This window comes from Aotus nancymaae, unplaced genomic scaffold (assembly GCF_030222135.1).
Source record: "Aotus nancymaae isolate 86718 unplaced genomic scaffold, 86718_ANA_hifiasm-v0.15.2.pri h1tg000040l, whole genome shotgun sequence".
NCBI lineage: Eukaryota > Metazoa > Chordata > Mammalia > Primates > Aotidae > Aotus > Aotus nancymaae.
The window spans coordinates 110,132,198-110,157,687 of NW_026988454.1; the positions used below are offsets into that span (position 1 = coordinate 110,132,198).

General features: G+C 42.0%; 1 protein-coding gene and 1 pseudogene across 1 annotated transcript; one reads left to right on the forward strand and one right to left on the reverse strand.

Annotated features, from left to right (window-relative positions):
- Positions 1–11,179: 11,179 nt before the first annotated feature.
- On the reverse strand, positions 11,180–12,073 carry LOC105709625 (mitochondrial carnitine/acylcarnitine carrier protein-like; annotated as a pseudogene).
- Positions 12,074–14,059: 1,986 nt separating this feature from the next.
- IL17F (interleukin 17F) lies at positions 14,060–21,453 on the forward strand. The gene is made up of 3 exons (XM_012441530.2): positions 14,060–14,163; positions 18,872–19,092; positions 20,977–21,453. The coding sequence occupies exons 1-3, from the start codon at positions 14,131–14,133 to the stop codon at positions 21,212–21,214; spliced, it is 492 nt and encodes a 163-aa protein (XP_012296953.2). The 5' UTR covers positions 14,060–14,130; the 3' UTR covers positions 21,215–21,453.
- The last annotated feature ends 4,037 nt before the right edge of the window (positions 21,454–25,490 follow it).

Sequence of the window (25,490 nt, forward strand, 5' to 3'; positions counted from 1 at the left end):
TTTCCCTTCCCTGCCATCCTTTCCCTTCCTCACTCCTCAAGAGCCAGGTGATACTACCTCTGCTGTACATGTAGGGAAGTGGGGAGGGTGGAGTGTTAAACTCTGGTTGCATAGAAAATATCACCTGAGAGCCAAAAGGTAGGGAGGGTGACATGATCCCTGCACTGGGAAGCAAAGGCATGGTCATCTGAGTTCCTTTTCTGATACTAGGTGCCAGAGTTAACATGACAAGCGAGGCTAACCACTTAGAGGAAAGTGCATGGTTTCTGTATCTGGAAAAGGAGGTGGCTGAACTAGGTGATTTCTAAGGTCCCTTCTAGTAATGCATGTGATTTTCTTTTCTTTCTTTTTGAAATTGAGACAGAGTCTTGCTCTGTAGCCCAGGCTGGAGTGCAGTGGTGCAAACATGGCTCACTGCAGCATTGACCTCTGGTCTCAAGTGATCTTCCCTCTTGAACCTCCTGAGTGACTGGGACCACAGGTGTATATCACTCTGCCTGGCTGATTTTTAATTTTTTTTGTAGAGACAGTGTTTCTCTGTGTTGCCCAGGCTGGTCTCGAACTCCTGGGCTCAAGTGAGCTTCCTGCCTCGGCCTCTCAAAGTTCATGAGCCACTGCGCCTGGCCATGATTTTCTTTACATTCGGTGTCAGTTCTGTTCTACCCACTAGATGTGTTAGCACTGGCACTACTTGATAAAACCTGGGTTGAACTGCTTGGAGAGGCAGGTCAGAATGGGTTATCTGTCACCATCTTAAATACGCCTTTTAGGGACTGTGATTTCTATGCTTCCTTATTTTGTGGGTAGTGTCCCAGGATGTTGCCGATTATTTTAAGAGATTTTTTTTGAATTTCTAGAAACACTTTTTTTTTTTTTTTTTTTTTTTTGACACAGAGTCTTGCTTTGTCGCCCAGGCTGGAGTGCAGTGGCACAATCTTGGTTCACTGCAAACTCTGCCTCCTGGGTTCAAGTGATCTCCTGCTTCAGCCTCCCAAGTAACTGGGATTACAGGTGCCTGCCATCATGCCTGGCTAATTTTTGTATTTTTAATAGGGATGGGGGTTTCACCATGTTGGCCAGGTTGGTCTTGAGCTCCTGACCTCAGGTGATCCTCCCTCTTTGGCCTCCCAAAGTGCTGGGATTACAGGTGTGAGCCACCACACCTGGCCATCCTAGAAACACTTCAGAACAAAATTAATTTTAACTCCATTTTAAATTCCTGAAAAATAAACCTGGTTTACTTTCTTTTTCAGGTCTGCTGCCTTAGTGATGTGTCTTGGATTCTGGCTGGTCCATTATTAACCAGCGTGTAATCCTAGCTCATTCTCTTCAGTCTTTTTGTGAATATTTTTACTATTAAGTTCTAAGTATTTTCCCACAGCCTGTAGCAGGATATTAGCCTCTGCTGAGATTTACCATTCTGATAATAGTTCTCCCAGCAGGTACTTTTTGTAGCAAGCTAAGCCTTCCTACCTTGAAGTACCACTATTTAACCTTGCAATAGAAAGGTCAGCTCCTGTAATCTTGTGTATGTGTGCTGCTTTTCTAGTAATTTCAGTGCATGAAGTCCTGAATAGGAACCATAATAAAACCTGAGAAAAGTCTCTAAAAACAAAAGTGTGTGGTTATTTTTTCCTTCTTTTTTTTAGAAACAGTCTTGCTCTGTCATCCAGGCTGGAGTGCAATGGTGCAAACATGGTTCACCACAACCTCAAACTCCTGGGCTTAAGCAGTCCTTCCACCTCAGCCTCCCAGGGAGGCTAATCTTGTTTCAGCCTGGCCTGATCTTGTTTCCATTAATCTTAATATGGGCCAAATGTGGTAGCTTATGCTTGTAATTCCAGCATTTTGGGAGTCCAAGGTGGGTGGATCACCTGAGGTCAGGAGTTCAAGACCACCAGCCTGACCAACATGGTGAATACAAAAAAAAATAAAACTACTCTACTAAATACAAAAAAAATTAGCTGGATGTGGTGGCACATGCTTGTAATCCTATCATCTACTTGGGAGGCTGAGGCAGGAGAATCACTTGAACCCAGGAGGTGGAGGTTGCCGTGAGCCGAGATTGCGCCATTGTACTCCAGCCTGGGTAATGAGTGGAACTCGATCTCAAAAAAAAAAACCTTCTTAATACAAAAATAAATGTGTATAAGATAATATGTAAAGGCTAAAAAGGGTTAAGAATAAAAAGCCCAAAGACTAATTTCATTTCTCATTTTCAGATTACAGGCAGAACTACTCAGGCATCTTGACCCCAAGTATCAGATATCACTTAGAAGGTGCTGCTTACTTTGTAAGTGTGGTCCTCTGACAATCCCCCAGCTTTTTCGGTACCAGGGACTGGTTTTGTAGAAGACAGTTTTTCCCGGTCCAAGGGTGAACGGGGGGCTGGAGAGTGAATGGTTTCCAGGTGAAACTGTTGCACCTCAGATCATCAGGCATTAGATTCTTATAAGGAGCACACAACCTAGATCTCTCGCACATGCAGTTCACAATAGGGTTCGAGCACCTATGAGAATCTAATGTCCCCATGATGACAGGAGGTGGAGCTCAGGGCGATTCATACTATAATCATTTCCCTCCTTTGTCAGCACATTGTTAAAGAGCTGATTGTGTTAGACCAGAGAAAAATGGCCCTGAGAGAGTTGGAGAGAGGGATCCCTTTATTTGTAGATAGAGTCTAGGGGAATCAAGAGGCGTGGGTCCAGTCCAGGCTTCTCCACCACTGGTTATCTGTAGGAAAGCCATTCAACCCCCATCATCAGCTGAGCAGGTTGGACCAGATTATTTTTAAAGACCTGTGTGGCTCCTGAAATCTATGATAGCTGCAGATATCAAAGATAAGATGTCTTACCTGACTTGATGGCTAAACTAATGGCTTGCCAGGTCTAGGGGTGGCCTATAAGGTATTAGAGATGTCACAGGATAATAAAGTTGGTAGTGGTATTCTCCTGAGCCGTTTAACGCAAATCTGCATGATCAACATAAATGTGCAATCTACAAGAAGCCTTCTCTTCTGCTTAAAGGCTGGGCTATGTGTAGCCAAGAACCTTATGAGTCTTTATTTTTTCCTTGGTGTCCTTTCTCATCCACCTTCCTTTGATACTACCCTGTCCCCAGTCCCACTCAGGGTCAAAGCATTAGAGAGAGCAGTGGAATGAGCCCTGCTAACTTAGGAGCTCCTGCCCTCTGCTCTGGAGCCCCGAGGGCAGATAGGGGAAGAGCAGGTAGGTTCCACATTTCCTTCTCAGGTACTTCCCTCTCTTCATTTTTTTCTCCTTTGCCCTTCATACGTCCTTCAAGCCCTTACCTCTGCAAAGATAAGAACTGTCCCTCACAGGAAACCCATTTCAACTGAAATTAGGGGAAACCTACAGCATTTCAACCGAAATTAGGGGAACCTGAGAATCAGTCTGAGTCAGATTTGTGCAGGAGTGAAAGTAACACATTTCTTAGAAGTGTGGTTGTTTCAATGCTCTCACTGTATCTGTTCTACCTCTTACTCTCTTCTCAATCTAGATGTTCATGGGAAACATATAGTTATGACACTTGGAATTTTTTGCATTTGGAGTCATACATTTGTTTTCCACAGAAGGAGGAAAAAATTGAAGAGGGCAGAAGATATATTACCCCACCCCATATACATGTCTGCACGTGCATGCACACACACACACACACCCCCACACACACCACTACTTCCAAGACTGAAATTGTATCTTTAAAGGAAATACCATTTTTTTTGTTTTTTTGCTGAATTTTCATAGGATCACAAAGTTGGAAGGGACCTTGGTGGTCCAATCCAAACAGCCCCTTAGTGCATAACTCTACTCTGGCACATCACTACCAGGTGTTCAATAAGCCATGGTGTTCTAGAGACAGTCCATTCTCTCTCCCTTTTGAAAAATTTCTAAATTTTTGAAAATAATATATGGTATATGTTTTCTCTAGAACATTCCCACTTTAATAATTTTGTTGACAACTTTGTGAGTAACTGATATATTAGAAATTGAAGGTAGCAAGAAATTATGTAGAAGAAGAAATAAACTCGTATTGACATCAAATTAAGTGAATAAATACAGCTTTGGGTAGAATAATTTGCTAGGGGTGTGAGAATGGTGGGAACGCAGAAAGGCAGAAAGAAGTCACAATTGTCTCCTTCAACAAGTTTAAGATCCAGAGAGCAGATTAGGAATAAACACTTTAAAATGTAAAAAGCCAAAGCACATACAAATGCCATTCAAGCAGACAGTTAAAAAGTTGTCTCTCAGTGTCTCTAGTTAATTGCTAAATAAAATGAAAGTATGATGAGAGTTTGGAAGAAGGAAAGACACTAGTGGGTTTTGGTTGGAGAACGTGGATGTTGAGGTGGGGTAGAACTCAAGTGAGTAGGACTAGAACGGTCATTCCAGGAACCAGACACTAGCCTGGAGAGGGTGACGACTCAGAAGTTCAAACTATTTTGTGGAGCAAAAGCAGAAAATTGAGTGTGCTACATGTGGAGGGTTTGGGAAAGAAATTTGCTTTAATAAATGAGGTTGGGGGGCAGGCCCCCACCCACCAACCCAAAACTCTGTTGGTTGTCAGTATGAAGATTGTGGGGAAAGGGCAGGAGCAAAAGTTGCTGATCCCAGGTTCATCAAGCTGAGGAGAAATTTCGGTGGGAGGAAGCCCGGAAAATGTGACAGCGTTTGACAGGTGCTCAGCTGGGCTTTCCCCAGGCATCGCATTCTGGCAGCGTGTTGATTAATTCCATCCGCCTCAACGCAGGAAATCAGCTTGGCTGCTGAGTAGGTGAAAGTCTGCACGGAACCCTCAAGAGCTGCCGCCGGCCCGCAGTTGCAAGGACAGGCCACGCCCACAGAGGCTGCTGCCAAATGTTGGCAAAGAATAGCCTCAGTTTCCTACTGTTCTCTTCATCCCGACGCTTGCCAATGAACCTTCCAAAGTAGGAAAATAGGGACAGTTCTTAGCTATGAGGGAGTGAAGCTCTGAGATTTAAGACTTATTTTTTAAAAAATCCCAGTAGCCTTTCAAGGATACTTGAGTCTCAATTTCTGTTTCAGAAAATGTAATGTGTGTTCCGTGAACCTTACCGCAATTTTATGGGAAGTTCATTCGGCACCTTCCCTAATGTTCCCTAACGAGGTACATCCCAGACTTTCATGTGATATGAATCGTTTAGGCATCTTATGAAAATGCAGCCTGATTGAGTAGGTTTGGGATGGGGGCTGGAGAGTCTCCAGTTTAAACAAGCTCCCAGGAACTAACAAGCTAGATGCTGCTATTCCCAGAACCAAACTTTGAGCAGTAAGATTCTCCTAGATTGCAGGATTGAGGGATAAGAAAGAGCCAAATTTCTCATTCCAAATCTTGCTCTATCCATATGTGCTGCCTCCCCTCTGGAGGCTGTTGTCCCCGCACATGTGTATATTTACCTAAGAAACTTTGCTCCATGTAGACGTCATAACCCTGTTTTGTATATAAAGAGGTTTACCTTAGACATGGAAATAATAGAAGAGAATTAAAGAATTAAAGCACAACATAGACACTGAAACAATTTAAATATGAGGCTCCCCACTCAGTTCCCTGGTCATCTCAGCTACTAGGAGTTTCTGGCTAGCAGCTCTCCTTATTTCTCTTTTCTCTAGGGTTAACTAATATTCCTATTATTATAATTATTTTGAAGACAAAGTCTTGCTCTTTCGCCCAGGCTGGAGAGCAGTGGCAGGATCATGGCTCACCGAAGCCCTGACCACCTAGGCTCAAGAGATTCTCCCTCCTCAGTAGCTGGGACTATAGGCACATGCCACCATGCCCAGCATTTTTTTAAAAAAATTTTTTTGTAGAGACAGGGGTCTCTCTGTTGCCCAGGCTGGTCTTGAACTCCTGGCCTCAGATGATCCTCCCACCTCAGCCTTCCAAAGTGCTGGGATTACAGGCATGAGCCGCTGTGCCTGACATTATTTTTTATGTGTAGCAATTTATCCTGGAATAGGCCCTATCTTTGCACTTCCAAAAAGGTGAGTTCTCTTCAAGACAGAAGTGCCATCTGGTCTGACATAAAATTCACAGCTCTCTTAGAAGGAGAAAACTGTTATGGCAAAAAAAATTTTTTGGTAGCACTTTAATTTTTCTTCCTCTCACTCAGCACAGAGACTGGTACAGAGTGAGTGTTTGATGTTTTTGCTAACAAATAGATAAAACTTGAATGCAAAAGCCTTCACAGGTCTACAGGATAGATTCAGAATTGAGAGGTCCCTCGTGCGATCTGGAACTTTGTCCAGTGACTTAAACAGCGTTCCACCCAGGATCCTCACACAGCACTCTGGGAAAACTCCTTTCCTACGTCTTTTTTTCTCCTTTTCTTCTTTCTCAGCTTTTGCTTCTGATCCCCTTCTTTCACTGCCCTCTCTCCCAGCTTGTTTTTCACCAGAAGATCAGAAATTGCATACTTAAAGAGAGAATGAATGAGAGACAACTATAGAGACAAGGGAAAGGAGGACTTCTGTGTTTTTTTATCTTTTGTTTACCAAAGCCCCAAGTAATTTCTACTCACACAAATATTGGCATATGAAGACCCCAGCACAGCTTTTTAATCTGACAAATAATTATTACTCTTTTTTTGAGATAGGGTCTTGCTTTGTTGCCCAGACGAGTGCAGTGGCACGATCACAGCTCACTGGAGCCTTGACCTCCTAGCTAAAGCGATCCTCTCATCTCAACCTCCTCAACCTCCTGAGTAGCTGGGACTACAGGGGCGCATCACCACAGACAGCTAATTTTTGTATTTTTCTGTAGAGACAAAGTCTCACCATGTTGCCCAGGCTGGTCTGAGGTCAAGCTATCCATTCACGTTGGCCTCCCAAAGTTCTGGGATTACAGGCGTGAGCTACCACACTCATACCTAATCATTACATTTAGAAAGAAGGGTTAGTTTCTATGAATTGTGATTTTGTGGAGATTCTAGGAAATGCATAATGGTTTTGAATATTTGACTCAGACAAATAGAAAACATTTAATTAGTAGGTTCAAAAAACTCTGAAACTGAAAATCTTTTGCATTAAAAGGGAAAAAAACCCAGGAATGATGTAGAGTTTGTGGGGTCTGTAGTTTTCTGCTTTTTGGGAGAGGCTTACTTCCCTTTTACTCTCTGGTCCCTGGCTCCACTTCTTGGAAGGTTTAAAAAATTTCTTTTTTCTCTCTGTAATCTCTTTGGCCACATCTGACATGGTGTTGGTGAATATAGCTTTCTTAGAGCTTTAGTTCTTGCTCCCCGATGGTTGAGGAGCTGAGAATTTGTTTCTGATTAATTGCTAGAGCTCTCTCAAAAACTTAGTAAACTTCTCATCTGAGTCAATTCTTTTTTTTTTTTTTTTTGAGATGGAGTTTTATGCAATTCTTTTTGAGGCATAATTCCTAGAATATTTCTATTTCTTTGTCTCTTCATTCCTATAACTCTCTCTTGATTTGACGGCAGATTACTAGACTATAGGTTTATACTTTTAATTGAGTCTTTTTATCCAATTAAAAAAGGTTTCCAGATGCTTCATTCTAATTCTTGCCCTTTAGTAATTTACTTGGTTGAAAGGTTTTATTTTGCATTTCTCCTTCAAAGGCATTTTGAATCTTATCTTTTACCCTTGAGGGATAGAAATAGTTATTTTTTATTTTTTAATTTTTTTGCACCTTTACAGGGCTCTGAATTTCTTTCCTTTTTTTTTGTTTGAGATGGAGGCTTGCTCTTGTTGCCCAGGCTGGAATGCAGTGCTGTGATCTTGGCTCACTGCAACCTTTGCCTCCAGGCTCAGGCTCAAGCGATTCTCCTGCTTCAGCCTCCGCAGTAGCTGGGATTACAGGCACCCACCGCCACGCCTGGCTAATTAGGGTTCTGAATTTCTGTACTCTCTCATTTCCTTTCATTTTTGTTTATCAACCTGCCAACTCTTTCCTGAGCTCAATTTTTTCAGGTGTTACCTTGCCAAATGCAGACAATAGTATCCAAACACACGCAACTAACATTCTGTTTTCTAATCTCTTTCTCTAGAACTTCAAGTTTATTAGGTACAAGAGCTGCCTCTCAAATTATTGCAGGCAGTGGATTAACTAAATGTGTTGCCATTGTAGAGCATGGATTATCATTTATCCAGCCTACAATTTTATTGCCATTATTGCATGTCACCTGACCACTGTTTCTTGGCTTTTTGTTAGGGTAGCTCTTCACTTCAAGGTATGAATTTCTGTAGCTAAAGATATACTGTCATGTTGCAGTAGCATATCTTGATTAGATGCACTTTTTTTCTTTTTGAGAGAGGGTTTCACTCTGTAACCCAGGCTGGAGTGCAGTAGCACAATCTCTGCTAACTGCATCCTCAACCTCCCAAGTAGCTGGGCTCAAGTGATCCTCTGGCCCCAGCCTCCCAAGTAGCTGGGACAACAGGTGTGCACCACTATACTCAGTTAATTTTTTTTTAAATAGAGATAGGGTTTTGCCATGTTGCCCAGGCTGGTCTTGAACTCTTGGCCTCAAATGATCTGCCTCGGCCTCCCAAAGTGTTGAGATTACTGGCGTGAGCCACCATGCCTGGCTAGATGTACCTTTTTAAAATGAGAATAAAACCTTTTAAAAGTTGGATTTGTAAAACTAAATGTGTGTCTTTATATTTTCATGATTCCCAGTAATCTCATGTTATTATCTTACTGGTTTATATGTGTGTGTTCACTTTTTCCCACAATTATTTTAACCTCATTAAGGTAGAAACTGTAATAGTATAGTCTATTACCTGTGATAGTAGCCCCAAGAAAATGTATCATGGCTCCAAGCACATATGAAGTCATGAAAACATCTTGCTGATTTGGATGTTTGATGAACTATAATATTTTGTCATATTTGAGGCTGTATGTAGCTCATTGCTGAGGCAACAGAGTCTTCTGGTACCTCTTTTTTGTGGGGCTCTTGGAATTGGCTGTAGTGGTCTAGCTGTCAGTGTATTGAATAATGGCTCCAATGCATTATTGAAACTATTAGAGCTGGTGTCAGCTTAGATCATGAGTGGTACAGAGCCAATCAGTGAAGGGTTCCACCATAGTCAGTGTGTGCCCATCAAATGTTCATTACTGTGTCCCTGGTGTTAGCACATGATTTACATTATAAGAAGTGCTCAGTGAATGTTAGATGAGATAAGGATCTGGATCTGTTGATTCAGTTTGAACTCAGTGATAGCCAGTTACTAGTTTGGCATCCTGATAAGACAGTTGTTTTTACCTCAAGGGGGAGAACTGTGACTAAATTTAGTAAAGGTCAGTGTGGCCTCCTGCTTACATGAAGAACCATTTTGTTTCCCGCACCCCCTGCAATCCAGCAAATCCTCTTGTACTAAATTAGGTACTCTTAGTTCCAACTGATTTATTCATTCTTTCTTTCAGGAGAGCTGGCATATTCTTCTATGCATTGAGGTATGGCACTGAAGGTATGGCGTTGAGGTATGGCATTGAAGAAAATGAGTGACTCAATCCACTCAATTTAGTACACACTTAAAGGCCTATTGCACATGTTGCTTTGGGAGCATGAGTGATATAAGCAAAGATGAAAACATGGCTCTTGATTTCATGGAGCTAGCTTCTCTGTGCACATGGAAGGTCACACCCGGGAGGCCTTGAAAATTCTCTGTAAGATGGGCTTAGGGTCTTCAGTTTGGCTAGAAGGAGTTGGCTAGGAGACTTGAGTCTGTCTTTGCATAGAAGACACTGTTTTTTTTTTTTTGAGAATATGTATTTGGAGAAGGAGGCTGGTAGAGATTATTGGGAGGCGGGTAAAGTTACCCAAATATATAAAGAACCCAGGGATCTCTCCTAAAACTTGTCTGTGAGGGAAACATACATAAAGTGTCAGCACAAGAGGTTGAGGAAGGGAACAATGCCTGAGAGGATAATTTGAGGAAGTCTTTGTGTAGAAGTTACATTTCTGGCTGTTCCTGAGAGAGGTGCAGAGGACTGCACAGGCATAGAGGGGAGTAGGGTGGGTGGAAGACCTATGATCACAGAATTTTGATCAGTTTTGGAGGGCCTTCCAAGGAACCTAAGAACCTTTATTTTCTTCGGGTGAAGAAAATGGTGAAGAGTTGTTCAAATGTGCTGAGCTAGAGGAAAATAACTTTGCCCTGCTAGAATGTGTCCTGCCTTGTGAAAAGATCATATGTAATTTTACCCAATCTTAATGGACATAAAATAAGTTACTATTTTTTGGGGGATGTCTGTGTATCTCTAGGGCACAATGCCTGACATGTAGAATGTGTTTAACAAATATTTGACAATTTGAACTGAACTGAGATGAATTAACTTTTTGCAGGTCATTTAAAATTACACGTCAGAGCATTTAAAGGTTTCTTTTTTTTTCTTCAAAAATTAGAAAAAACATTTATTGTTTCTTGTTAAAATACAGCGATCTCATGAGAAAAGAGTGCGCAAAAAGAGCCTTCCTACACCCTGGGCTTTCTCACTTATCCCAGCAGGCTGGGAGTGTCCTCGCTGCATAGGAGGAAAAGTTCTTCACCTACTTTTCGGAAATTAGGCACTCTACTCTAGTTTTACTTTTGATTACTTTCATATGTAAAAAAAAAAAACAAAGGCAAAACCCAACAGCTAATGGGTTATCTTTTCCTAGGCATATATGCCCAGTCCACTTGGACACAGACATGGACCTCAAGTCCACCTCCCCATGTGCAGCCCAGGATTAGGTGGCACCCTGGAAATCAAGTGCGTGCTCCTGGCTAGGGATTGAAGAACATCTCAGCTCCTGGTCAGCTGGTTGAAAACATGCAAAGTGCCTCCAGTGAGAAGCTAAGATTACCTCTTTAATGAGAAACACTTTGGGTGTGGTAGGGCCAGACGTTAACAGGCAGGCAGCATTCTTGCCACAGGTAGTATCTGGTCTAGAAGCTAATAGATCCCCAAATCCTCTTAAGGTCCCTTACATTGACAAGGGTGAATTCAAGTTTCAAAATGACACACCCAAGTTATACAAGGTAGAGGATGTCATTAAGACAATAGTCTCACCAAGTCCATAAGAGCTCTGATCCCACCATCTCCCTTCCCTCGCTCTCCAAGTCTGCTTAGTTCTGCCCACTACTCTTCCTTCTCAGCAACAGTTCCAGTATCCAGAAGTCTTGAGCAGCCTTCAGCCTCACAAGTTGGGTGTGGCCCAATTGAGAAACTTCATGGCAACATCAAGGCCAAGGAAACAGGCTGCATTTGCGGGGAAGGCTCAGGTCATCACTGCGTCAACAAGGATGTGCTTCCTTCGTCCCGTATCAGCTCCCTCAGCACATCTCCAGAACCATTAGGGTATTTCCCAGGAGGTTCAGTCTGGAAGGGAGACTTGAGCACATCTTGGGGGACTGCCACAGCCCAGTTGAAGATTCCTGCTGTGCTCCAGCCACCAGGATTCAAGGCACACTGAGCTCACTGACCCTCTTTCCCTCCGGAGTGAAAATTTTTTTTAAAATCATTCATATGTCATGAAATATATTCCACTAGCTGGGACATCTCACATAAGGGTAAGCACAGTCCCTTCGTAGATGCCTTGGATCCCAAACTCCTGGTACAGCTTCTTTGCATAGTTCGAGGTACCAGTGTACTTGATTTCCCCTGAAGAAGCCTGAAACGGTAACAAGCACTTGATTGGTTCTCCAGGGATCATGATGCCTGTGGTGAATGTACCAGATAACGTCCCAGCTGCAAATAGCGGGGGATAGCTGAGCATATCCTCTGGGTGTGTCTGTTGTAGTTTCTTCCCCAAACCAAACCCAGAGAAGCACACAGCAAACATGGAGGTGACCCTGATGATAGGGGCAACCATTTCCTAATACAGCTCCGTGGTGCCCTGTCTAAGAGTCATCGGGAGGCAGTCAAAGATCCCGAAGTACAGGGGAGGCTGTCCTGACAAACTCGGTGGCTATGTCTGCAGTTGGACCTTGGCAGTGTCCAGAGGGTGCCCCATGAATACCAGGCACATGCCACCAAAGCTGCTAGCCAGCAGGTTCTTGAGCGGGCTGATGGGCTTTGGCGGGTCAGCCATGGTCAGTCTGCCTGTCCCTCAGTCTGTTAGTTCCTGGGCTGTCCTGGCTCTACTGCCCCAGCTGCAGTGCCAGGGCTGCCAACCTTGCATTTAAAGGCTTCTACTTGCTAATTCATTTTGGTTAAAAAAAATCATTCTCAGAGATAGCCAAGGTAATGGGCATTTATGTGTTGTATGAATGTGATGTTATATATATATTTGTCCATGGTTCCTGGTTCATAACTCCCACAGCCCTCATTATATCCTAAGTGACAAAAATAATAAACATATCTTTTGTTAGGGGATTTGGCTTTTTTTTGGTCTTTGGTTCATGAAGCAGCTTCAGACAACTTCAGAGCAATAAAGGTGAAAAAGATAGTCTTTTATTGTAATGTTGGGGCACTTTAGGCCTAAGAAATAGGCCTCAGAGAAAAGAATCTCTCTCTGAACTTCTCCTGCCCACCTTTCACCTGCTCCTTTTTCTCCCCAAGGCCATAGAAACTGAAAATATCCTTTCATCGAACATCACCCACACACCTTTTGTCTTGGAGCTGGTCGTAAAGAAATTATTTGATATACCTTTTCTAATAGTAGGCCATGAGACCCTCAATTCAGGAAGGGTCCTCTCTTCTACCCAGGAGGAAGGAATGGTGATCAGGGATGCCAAGAAGAATCTGAACAGACAGGCCTTGCTGGGTTTCCTCATTCAACCTATTAATATCAGGTTATGCCCTTTTTATCCAATTACATTTATGCACGATTTTCCCTGTTTTTATCATGTCTGCCCAGTGAAGACTCCGTAAAAGGCCCAAGAGGATGAGCTATGAAGAGCCTTTGGACCACTGAACTTGTGGCAGCTCTAAGAAAGGTAAACAGTAACTCATCCCTGTGCTGGGAGGGTGGTGCACCCCAGATCCATGGGAATGAACAATTCTGTGCTTGGGGCCCTTTCAAACCTTGCCCTGTATATCTATTCATCTGGCTGTTAATTTGTATCCTTTAAAATATCCTTTACAATATGCTGGTGAATATAAATGAGTGTTTCCCTGAGTTTTGTGAGCTGTTCTAACAAATGAATCAAGCCTAATCAAACTCAAGGGGTTTGTGGGAACCTCAACTTGAGGCCAGTCGGTCAGAAGTTCCAGAGGCTTGAATTTGTGACTACTACTTAAAGCGGGAGCAGTTTTGTGGGACTGAGCCCTTAGCCTACGGAATCTGACTCTACCTACCTGGAGACAGTGTCAAAATTGAATTGGATTAGAAGATGCTCAGGTGGCGTTGGATGCAGAATTGATTGCTTGCTGGTTGTTGGAGAGAAATCCCCACATATTTGGTCACAGAAGTCTTTTGTATTACGGGTTGTGGAGTGAGAGCAGAGGAAAACAGTTTGTATTTTTCAACACAATTAATAGTGATTATTTATTAAGCACCAGTAGGGGTCTAACCATGGGGTTAAAAATAATTAATTCAGGGAGGTAACAAAACTACCAGGGGATATCATTTCTGAATCTTTCATTGATGTCATTCATTTCTTTGGTTTTGTTTTCCCATTCATAAAATGGAGCTAAAGATAGTCCTCTAGTTTAGTACCAAGGTTCCTCTAAGGATGAGATTTCTCCCATTTAAATCATGATACATATTGCATGACTATAAAGTAGAACATATGGTGCGTGACAAGGGTGTTGGCAATTTGTGGAAGAACAAAAAAGATTTGACAACAATTTCTAACTTGGTTCATCTCTGTAGTAAATTAGTTTAAAAATTGTGCTTTGATTTGTGGGCAATGGGGGTGGAAGTAGGGTAGGAGGAAATAAAAATTTAGTCCTTTTCCTGTCATCCCTTGCTTTAGGGTCCCCTTTGGTTCCCCTTCAGGAAATGGAATTAAAAAAAAAAAAAGCCCATGCATTCGTCAGTAACTCTGGGTCAACCACAACTTAAAGGCAGTAAGCAGGTCAGTCGAAACAGGGGCAGTGATTGCTATAAAACGAACAGGTACTCTCATTGATAGAACACAGGCATACACAGGAAGATACATTCACAGAAAGAGCTTCCGGTACAAAGCAAGCAACCAGCGCAAGATGTTAGTGAAGACCGTGCATGTCACAGCCATGGTGAGTAGCAGCAATCATTCTGGTTTAAGGTCAGTCATGCCTAGGATTTCAGGAAAGCAGATTTCTCAGGAATTAGGCTCCATTGGGTTCTTTTTGGAATTACTTCTTTAAAAACAGAGATGACTTTAATTTTGTCTCCTGTCTGATGGAGAAAAAGAAAAAAATAACTAGAAAAGTTATAATGGGATAAAAAAACACAGCTCCTCATCCGATGGCTTTTGTTCAGGTGGTGTTAGCATATGCAGTCCTTGGCATCACAGACAACCGGCATGTTCTCTCCTGCTTGTGGCCATCCATTGTAGAGTTAGGTTGGCCTAAAATTCTTATCTCATGGTGGAAGCTTAGCCAGCCCTTTAGGGGTTTTATATATATAGACCAAGGAAACTGGGGCCTCAAGAGGTTTAATGATTCCCCTGAGACTGCAGGAGTGCCCTGGATGGAAGAAGTGAAATCACCCAGTGTTGACTTTGGACAGCTCCTCGAGAAGGGAAATTTCCCATGTCTCTGATTGCTATTTACTTATTTATTTTGCGCCATCTCATTCTTCTTGGAGGAAAGAGAGATGTTAATGCAATGAAAATCTAGCCCCAGCAGGTCTGGTGGAATCTTGCCTGGAATTAGTCAGACAAGGCCTGGGAAGAATTTACTATAGAGGCACATGAAAACAGGGGTTAGGAAATACTGTATCGTATTATTGGCTTAGATAATTTCCTTTTTTTCTCTTTTTACAAGCCATACAACTTAAAAGAGTTTGAATATCATAAAACGTTCATGGCATGCAGCAATGATACATTTTATTTTATATTTATGTGTTATTTTAGAGATTACATGCAATGCAGCAAAGTGCTGTATTTAGAGGCATAGGCTTTGGTGTCAGGCAGACCTGGCTCCACTGCTTGCTAAATGTAGGATTTTGGGTAAGTTATTTAGCTTCTCTGTGCCTCAGTTTCCTCAACTATACAGTGGGGAATAACAATGGCATCTTTCTCATGGCATTTATTGGGAGGATTAATTAATATCCTTGAGAATAAATGAGTCTATACTCTGTACAGGCAGATTTGTATATGCTTAGTTTTTATTTAATTTGGCCATTCTAATGAGCAACACTGATAATGACAGGGAAAGCATTCAGTAAATGTTAACTATTCATAGTAATATTGTTGTTATTATCCTGGAAATTCTGATCAATCCACTGAAGTAGATGGGGATACTTTCCACTTTATACAGATGAACAAAAGCTCAATTGTTAAGTGATTTATTTAACATTGCTGGATACTGTAAGCACAAGAACTGGTACACCAATCTAAGCTTTCTGGCTCTAAGCACAGTGTGCTTCTCTTTGAATGGTTCAGAGGCAAGATTTCTGGATTTAAAGCCGTTGCATCGAAACAATTCTGTTGAGTAGCTTTGTGCTTCTTAGCTATTTCTATTTCTAGTTTCTTTGAAGAAATCTGTTGGGTTGTGAGCAAGAAACATAAGAGTGCAAGGAGCATTAAAATGGGATTAGAAGTTGAGAGGTGCGGGCAGATGGACATCCTCAGTAAGCAGTTGAGGCAAATTCTCATGGACCTAGAGGTTGGCCAGGTTCTGGTGCTCATTGGGACAACTCACATTGCAGGTGAGTACAGGGGGTGAGTGGTCAGGTTGCTCAGGTGGGCTCACATGAGAGTGAGGCGCAAAGCTAGGCTGAGAAGGTTGGTGTCCTGTTACAGCCCACCTTCACCTGGTGCTTTCCCTTGCCTCTATCCCCTCTTCTGCAGATTCCGAGTGATATCTGTTCATCTGCTTTATAGGTGGCATATAAGAATATTCAAGTCCGTACAATGCTCTGAATTTCTCTGAGAGGTGCTGTTTAAAATTATTCTTAAGAACAGCAGCAGCCTTATCAGAGCCCCTGCTCTGTATTACATAACCACTAAAATCTACAGTTCAGATCAAAAGCTTTATGGAGCAAATTGGAGTAATTTGCAGACATTATCTGATTTCCTGATAAAGAGCTATGTGACCTACAACACTTATTCACATCTAGTACAACTGTCACATTGCTTAAAATGTTTGGCTCTTCTAATGAGACAAAACTAAGATTAATGTTGATAATAATAAAAATGACCTTCAATGGCAATAGCACTGACTACTGACACCTAGGTCTGAGTCCCCAGACTGGTACTCATAGTCTGGTGAACTCAAATTATTTATTCTCTCTGGCACAGAACTCTTTCACCTGGCTAATTGGGATAAGTAACACTAGCTCTGTCTACCTCACTAGGTAGTTGTGAGAATCCAGTGTTTAAAGAGATGTAAAAGCATTTTCTAAAATAGTCTAAGAATATATAAGCAAATGTAATAATGATTTGTTAAAAGCATGGTAATTATTACTAAATCATATAACCCCAATGTATGTATTTAAAAGCTTTCATAATGAAAATTAATAGTGATTCAGTGAATTGACACAGAAGAGCAAAGAGAAAACACAAAGGGGGAATTTACTTAAGAACTCTAAAGATGTGATTGATAGGCTTGGGGAGTGATCTAAGACCCTCTAATGTAAGTTGGCATCTTTAAAAAAAAAAAAATCATAGCAGGCCAGGCACGGTGGCTCATGCTTGTAATCCCAGCACTTTGGGAGGCTGAGGTGGGCAGATCACTTGAGGTTAGGAGTTCAAGACCAGACTGGCCACATGGTGAAACCCTGTCTCTACTAAAAATACAAAAAATTAGCGGGTGTGGTGGTGCATGCATGTAGTCCCAGCTACTTGGAAGACTGAGGCAGGAGAATTGCTTGAACCTGGGAGACGAAGGTTGCGGTAAGCTGAGATCGCACCACTGCACTCCAGCCTGGGAGACAGAGCGAGACTCTGTCTCAAAAAAAAAAAAAAAAAAAAAAGGCCATAGCACTTTGTCAAGACAGTAGGTATATGAGCGTAAATTCCACATCTATCTATCTAGTCCACTGTGTAGACTGTATAACAATATAGAATTAGCAACAGTCATCTGTATGGATACTTATCATATGCTGCCAGTGTTCTTCATGGTTTATATGGATCATCTTATTTAATCTTCACGTTTTTTGTTGGAGGAAACAGAATCATAGCTTCTAAGAGTCCCAGAGTTGAGTTACAGACCCTGGACTTCTGACTCCGAAGCCCCTGCCTGAGCTACCACACAGTAGAGTCAAGAACTAGTTGAATGAATGAATGATTGTAGGGGGATGAAAGTTAATGATTGCTGATTAATCTGAAGGCAAATCACCGTCATTCTAACTTCTCTGGGTCAACCTTGCTTTCAACTTCTTTTTAGTATCCACTTCCTCAGTATGGCAAATGGACACTATGACCTTTTTGTTTACTCTTATTGTTTTTTGACTCTAGTACCTGCAAAATATGAAAAGGAGGGCCTTTGAAACCAATATGTCTAATCACCTTCTCTACCTTAACTCAGGGAAGGTGTGAGCCTGAACAACGTGAAGCCTAGAGAATAAAAGCAACGTAGCTTCATCTCTTCTTCTGTATTATGTTGAGAGTTGGTGCTGGGCCTTGCTAATCCCCAGTAAGGGTCAGTGGCGATGGTGGGTGAGCAAAGCATGGTCATGACAAAGGGAAGCTGGCAAGATTTTTAACTTTTCTTTTGATTAGGTCTTCAGTGCACTTTCATTCTTTGTGCATTCCGATAACACTGGTTAAACTGGTATTTCAATGTAAGTATAAAAAAAATGCTCCAGAGCTAAAGAGAAATAGTTTCCATATTCTCTGTTGTTGTGCATCATTAGTGCCCCAGTTTCTTTCAATTAGCATGGATAATTGGAACTTTGCTGTCATTGGTTTTGCATAATGTTTTTCTTAATGCAGTGAGCTTAACTATATAGTTCAACTTAACTGTATCATTTTGTTCATTCATTCACTCACCCACTCTTTCATTCATTCGAAAAGTGTTTATGGAACATGTGTAAAATACACGTTCTCCTGCAGGAACTTACAATCTAATGTGTGTAGATCTGACATGAACACAAATACTACATTTCCAGACAATTAAAAAATGCTGCTTGAGTGCTAGATGATCAAAGCTTTATAATTTAAGGATAATAAACACACTTCTGACTGAACCATTTTAGGGACTGTTCTTAGAGGAGATCACATCTGAGCCTGGCCTTAATGGAAGGGTAGCATTTTGACAGACAGAGGTGGGGCAGTGTATTCTAGGTGGAAGGGTGACTCAGATAAAGGATTTTGTGGGAGATTCATGGGATATAAAGTTGGAAATAAAAACAAGAGTTATCGTTTGTTAAGCCTTTATTTTTGTTATGCAGATTATACACGTTTTATATAGAACATTCTATTTAATCTCATTAATAGTTTCATAAAGTGAGCATTATTATCCAGTTGGAAAGAAGAGAGACTTAAAGGCTCAGCAAGGAAGCCAGGATAGGATTTTAGCCCAATCTCAGACCCTGGCATCTTTTTGTCTCACTGTTTGTTTAGAAGCTCTCAGACTATGGAGTGCTTCAATAACTAGCGAGGCTAATGAGTTTTGTTCTCAGTTTGGCACCTTGATACCTTTATGTGTGAGTGTTCCCATTTCCAGGTGAGGGACTGAGGTGCAAAGAGAAGCCCTGATCCCATAAAAGGACCAGGAATGTTGAGTTCCGCCAGAGCATGCATCTCTTGCTAGCAGGTGATGTGAGTCTCTGATTGCAGCCTCTTCTGTTTTTCAGGTGGAATACTTGCTGCTTTTGATATTGGGGCTTGCCTGTCTGAGAGAGGCAGCAGCTCAGAGAGTCCCCAAAGAAGGACAAACGTTTTTCCAAAAGCCCGAGAGTTGCCCATCTGTGCCAGAAGGTAGTCTGAAGCTTGACACGAGCATCATCAATGCAAACCAGCGTGTTCCCTTGTCACGTAACATCGAGCGCCGCTCCACCTCCCCCTGGAATTACACGTAAGTGCAAACGAGACTGATCTTCACATTCTTTGGAAAAATATGTTAACTTGTTCTAATAATAAAGTAGAAAATTTAGCATACATAGAAAAAATAAAGGAAAATCCTCTTAACAATGAAAATCTCACTACCTGGGAGCTCACGTCTTTCTTGTCTTGGGCTAGGTCCATCTTTGTGGTGACGGTCCTAATATTTTGCTTCCACATTCTCATACACTGTGCCTTTTTCTGCTTCATGCAGTTCTAGGATGGAATTCACAATTTTCCTGTGTTGGAGAAGAGGAAAGCAGATTGCATAATAATCTTCTTGAAAGCAGATTGCATAATAATCTCTGCATGAGGATAAATGGGAAACAGAAAAGTCAGTTTAAGGAGATTCACTCAGATAAGACATTATCCTTTAAGGAGTGGGAATGGGTGGAGGAGAAAAGCCATTTTGGGAAATGGAATGTTAGGTGGGGACCTTCAGGGTACAGTCTTGTAATTTTTGCCTTAAGATACAGGTTCTTGGAGCACCAAGCACCCCCACCCCATACTCTCCACACATAAGTGTAAAAACAGATTCCAGGGACAATTGAAGTGCTTCTGGGGTTGTCACATAGCGTCTCATGTGAGTGTGCTATGAGAAAAACTTGGGTGTGTAATGCCCCCTGCCTCAAACTGGGAAGATGTGGAGAGACCAAAGAATGACTTGGACAAGTCCAGCTTAGCAAGTGATCAGTTTATTAAGATTTACATATGGGGCACCCCAGGGTGGGACAGCTCTAGAAATCTGGCCTGGCTCCCATCTCTAAGCTGCTGTTAAGGGAATTTTCTGGCTCTTTGCCTACTGTGTATGTGCAATGGGACTGTTTTCCTTGGTAGGTTCTCAGACACTCTCTGAGATGTTTGGGTTCTCAGTGGCCTGCTTCTCAGCTGGGCACGGTGGCCTTGGCTCACTGCCCATCCTTCAGGGTTCAGGCAGTGGACACACATCCTTGAGTAACCTGGTGGGAGTCCTGTCACACTGCAAGTGGAGTGTGTACAATGGCAAACTGGCAGGATAAACTTTGCTGTCTTTACGCCTCCAGGCAGAGGGGCCTATTAAAGGAGAAATGGAGAGAAGCACTGAGATTCACAGACCCCTGGGGCTGTGGCTTTCCTTTTCAAGCAGCAGGCTCTGTAGACTGACTAGTATTGGAAGACCGACTAGTGATGTTCAATCTCCAGGCAGAAGATAAAGATTAATTGTAATAGGCCGGGTGCGGTGGCTCGTGTTTGTAATCCCAGCACTTTGGGAGGCTGAGGCGAGCGGATTGCTTGAGCTCAGGAGTTTGTGACCAGCCTGGGCAATACAGTGAAACACTGTCTTGACTAAAATACAAAAAATTAGTCAGCCATGGTGGCACGCACCTGTAGTCCTAGCTACTTGGGAGGCTGAGGCAGGAGAATTGCTTGAACCCAGGAGGTGGAGGTTGCAGTGAGCTGAGATAACGCCACAGCACTCCAGCCTGGGCAACAGAGCGAGACTCCATCTCTAAATAAATAAATAAAAAGAATAATCGTAATAATAATAATGCCAATAAAAGATCTAACATTAATTGAATCTTAACATTTGTACAGTGAGGTATTTTATATGTACTTGTATCACCGAGTATTCTCAACAGTCCCATGAGAAAATGGTATATGAAAATCCCCATCTGATAGTTGAGGAAACTGAGGCATGGGAAGGTAAGCAAATGCCAGCGGCTGGTGTATGCATCCAGGCTGTGTGGCTCCAGAGCCTGTGCCACAGCCCTGCAGAACTGCCGCCCTGCCGGTGAGCACCCAGTGCTGTGGGGCTCATTTGCTGTCTGTCTTCCTCCTGCATGCCTCACCGTCGTGCTTTGGTTTGCTCCTCCTGCAGCGTCACCTGGGACCCCAACCGGTACCCCTCGGAAGTTGTACAGGCCCAATGTAGGCACCTGGGCTGCGTCAATGCTCAAGGAAAGGAAGACATCTTCATGAATTCCGTTCCCATCCAGCAAGAGACCCTGGTCCTCCGGAGGAAGCACCAAGGCTGCTCTGTTTCTTTCCAGTTGGAGAAGCTGCTGGTGACCGTTGGCTGCACCTGCGTCAAACCTGTTATCCGCCATGTGCGCTGAGAGAGGCACCTCAACTCAACTGAAGAAGCTATAGCAATGCCACTCCTTACCCAGTGTTCTGCAACAAGCCCTATTGATCCCCAGTTCCCTCTACTTCACAGGACTCTTAATAAGACCTGCATGGATGGAAACACAAAATATTCACAATGTATGTGTGCATGTACATTTTATATTTGATACCGAAATGTTAGGAGACAAATTAATACATTCAGTGCTAATATAATAAAGTATTAATAATTGAAAAATACTTCAGGTGTTTGTTTCCAGTCCCAGCTTGTACTCACAGACCTTGTAGCCCTAAAGAGTTTGGAATTCTATATGCCTATCATTTGTTTTTCATATTTCCTCATAAGAGCACCGGTTTTAGAGTTGTTTTATTATTAATGGTGCTTGGAGGTTGGTTACATAGAGAGTTAAGGAAAATGGTGCAAACAGAACTGAGATTCCCTGGTGACACTTTACTGCTTCATCATCCCAGCTATGTTATTTTACAAACCAAATACTTATTGGCCACTGTGCTAGCCACTGGAGATACAAAGAAAAGTAAGAAATGCATATGGAAGGGCCACGTGTAGGGAGTGGCCATCCAAAGAGCCCCTGGTCATGAGGGCTGTGGTGGCCACTTTGCATCCTCCTCTCACTTCTGGGCTCTTTAGGGGTCACTGGTTGTCTTTTATCCATCTCTTACACATCTTAGGGGCACACAAGCTTCCAGATTCTGATCTCCATACCACTCTGAGAAAACTCAGTGGTCTGATGCCTCTGTTGCACACCACAGTTTCTCCTTTACTTCCACCATGCCACTAGCTCAGAGCACATCTGCATTGCTGCTGCCTCCCAGGTTCCAGAGAGAAAGCAGTTGTAAGTTCTCACTCCCACATAAGACTTGGCTTGAGGATGGACAGTTGGCAGCAGCCTGGCTCCCATTTAGAACTCTTTAGTCTGTTGGTAGGTGTGGAATGGGAGTGGCTGAGGAAGCTCTTTCTCTATCTCTTTGCTCCAGAATCTTGTGCTTAGGATATAAATACTGACTTTTGTACTTAAAATGTTCAGGTTCCTAAAATGTAAAATACCTTCCTCTCATAGCTATCAGCTTCACAATTGTGCTCTGAATCTTACAAGTTCATTTTGATGCTCAAATCTGTGTGATGAAAATTTTCTCTGTTCATTTTGGTGGTAAGAGCTATACCCTGGGGGTAGTGCATATAAAAAGCTCTCTGTCTGAGTAGTGGAGGAAGTATAAAGGAAATTTCAGGGGGAAAAGAATTGCACCACTGAGTGTATCAAGATACGATCTTGGCCCAGTGTGGTGACTCATGCCTGTAATCCCAACACTTTGGGAGGCCAGGGAGGGAGGATTGCTTGAGACCAGGAGTTCAAGACCAGTCTAGTCAACACAGAGAGACCCTATCTCTAACACACACACACACACACCCACACCCACCCACACACACACACACACACACACACACACAAAAGGTTAGCCAGGCATGGTGGTGCACATCTGTAGTCCTAGCTATAGCTACTTGGGAGACTAGGATGGGAGGATCGCCTGAGCCAGGAGTTGAAGGCTGCAGTGAAGTATGCTCTCATCATTGCACTCCAGCCTGGGTGACAGAGTAAGACTTTGCCTAAAAAAAAAAAAGACATTATTTTATATTTCATTACACATGTACACATGTACTTTTGAGGCAGTGTACCAAATACTATAATCAAGGTATGAAATATTAGGAAAATACAGGAAATTCCTGGGAAGTTTCAGAAACAAGATGACTTTTGCACTGAGATGAATATGAATTGGTTTGGAGGAAGATGTGGGAAAGGTATTCTAAGCAAATGTAACAGCATGAGCAAAGGCAAGAGGTACAAAAAAACCTGGTGTGTTGGGGGACAGAAAGTAGTTCTATGTGCTCAGGATAGTGTGGACATGGGGACACGGGTGGGGAATGCATAACAAATACTCCTTTAACAAATGAATGAATTCACATGGTAGTAGACAAAGAACAGTGGGCAAATGGGCCACTTGTGGATGGTTTTGTAAGCTCTGTTACAGGAATGACAGGGGTATAGCTATATTTCACAAGATAACTTTGGTGATAGAGTGCAAAAGGGATCAGAAATCTGAAGGCCAGTGAGAAGATCAGAGAGAAAGCAATTTCACTCTGACAGTACGTTCACATTTTTAGAACTGGATGAACCCTGATAGATCATCTGGTCAACCTTTCTCATTTGCAAATGTGGCCCACAGGAATTAGGTGACTTGCTCAAAGTCATTTGGCAGTTAGTAGTAGAAACAGGTTCACTGACTCCAAGTTCATGACTTTTGATATGGATTTTGCAACGACACTGTAGTGTGTCCAATAGAGACTCATTTCAGTCATTTCTCTATGTGGTCCTGGGAGAGAGTGCAGAATTACCTCCGCATCACACATCTCCAAATACACTGTATGTCGTGCTCTGGATCCTGGGGCCCTGAGTCACAGCTTCCCTTTATGGCTCCTGCACTGAGGGTTGGCTGTCGTTCAGGAAACTGCATGTCCTCTCCTGCTCACAAGGTGGCACGCTGTGTTCAGTTGTTCCCAGATTTCTCAGTATATGTTGAAAGGAAAGAAATGACTGCTTTAGGGGTAATTTGTTTTATTTGGCAACTGGAAGCCACTGCTAAGGCAGAATGAGTAGGCTATGTTCTTCTGTTCTGTGCTCAGCATTCTGTGAGAGCCTTTGTTTTTCCTGTAGGAGAAATGGCTGAAGTTAAGCAGTTCAGGTATTCAAATACAACGTTGCATCATAACATGTGGAGAGAGAAACCTTTCTTTCCACATGGAGACTTGAAAGCATAGAGCCTTTTCTTTTGACATCCGGTTCTTTTTTGTGAATACTTGGCTAAGGGGGAAAAAAACCCAACATATTCTTTCTCTGTCTGTTTCTCTCTTCCTCTCTTGTTCCCTACTTCCCCAAATTTGGATAAAAGTCACCTATATGTATAAAGCTCTGTGTGAGAAATTTTACTTGTAATTTACAGTGAGGAAAACAGAAGGTTGGTTTTTCTTCCCCCACTCCCTTCCATAAAAGAAGAGGTAGAAAAAAATGTGTGTAATATGTAGACAGCCCTTGGCTTTGAATCCTGGTTCTACCATTTTCTGCTTGTATGAATTTAGGCAATTTGGTCCTTCTGAGACTCAGCTTCTTCATATGTTAAATGCAAGATAATATCTATTTTAAAGAGTTTTGTGTAAAGCAATCGAAATAAAAAAATGTACATTATTTAATCCCATAACTGGGTAATGGTAGGCTTGGTAACTGGTAGTCATTATTTCAAGAGGCACAGAACTTACATTTCTCATTTTGCTTGGCCCAAAGAAACTCAGAACCCACTTTTATGTTTAAGTACCACAGTTTGCTGGCAGATTAGACATTCATAAGAGAAAAAAAAAATACCACAGTTATATTGTTGCTCATGGTTTTCACATTTGCTTTATTTAATTTCTATATACATATATTAATATAGTATATACAGTACAGATGTATATTAGTATATAGATCCTGTGTTTAAATTAGTTTTCTATCTATGAAAAGTTAAGAAAGCTATAGATTCAATTCATTAAAAAAATTCCACTTGGGCCCAAATGTCTGTCATATCCCCTCCAGTGGTATAAATTGGAATATAAACATTTTTAGCTCAATAAGTTTTAGGAGTGATACATGTTCAGCTAGATAAGTGTGGGCTTTAAAAATTGTGACCTGTTCCTGGCTCCCTGGTAGTTTAGTGGGTACTGATTTTGTTCAGTAGTGAAGAAGAACATATTTCAAAAACTAACAAAAAATAATCATGATTTGAGCATCAAGATGTTCTTGCCGGCAAAATGTTGATCTCTTAAATGGTACAGACATCATAGTAATATCAGAGAGCACAGCATAATGATTAAGTGTGTGGACGTTGGAGCCAGATGCTGGGTTAAAATGTCAGTTCTGGACCTTACTAGCTGTACTAGTTGCTAATGATTTGGGGCATGTTACTTTGCCCCTCTGTGCCTCTCTTTCCTCAAATGTAAAATAGAGATGATAATAGTGCCTACTTCATAAAGTTACTGAGGGGATAGAATAATAATCTATAAGGTACTTGGAATAGTTCCTGGCATGGTAGGTGTATTGTTCAGTGTATTATTAAGAAAGATAAAATCCATCTATTATTCTATCACAATAACAGATCACGTTAATATTTTTCTTTCTCTTCTGCTCATTTGCCTCACAGATATATATTTTATAAGGCTGTAAC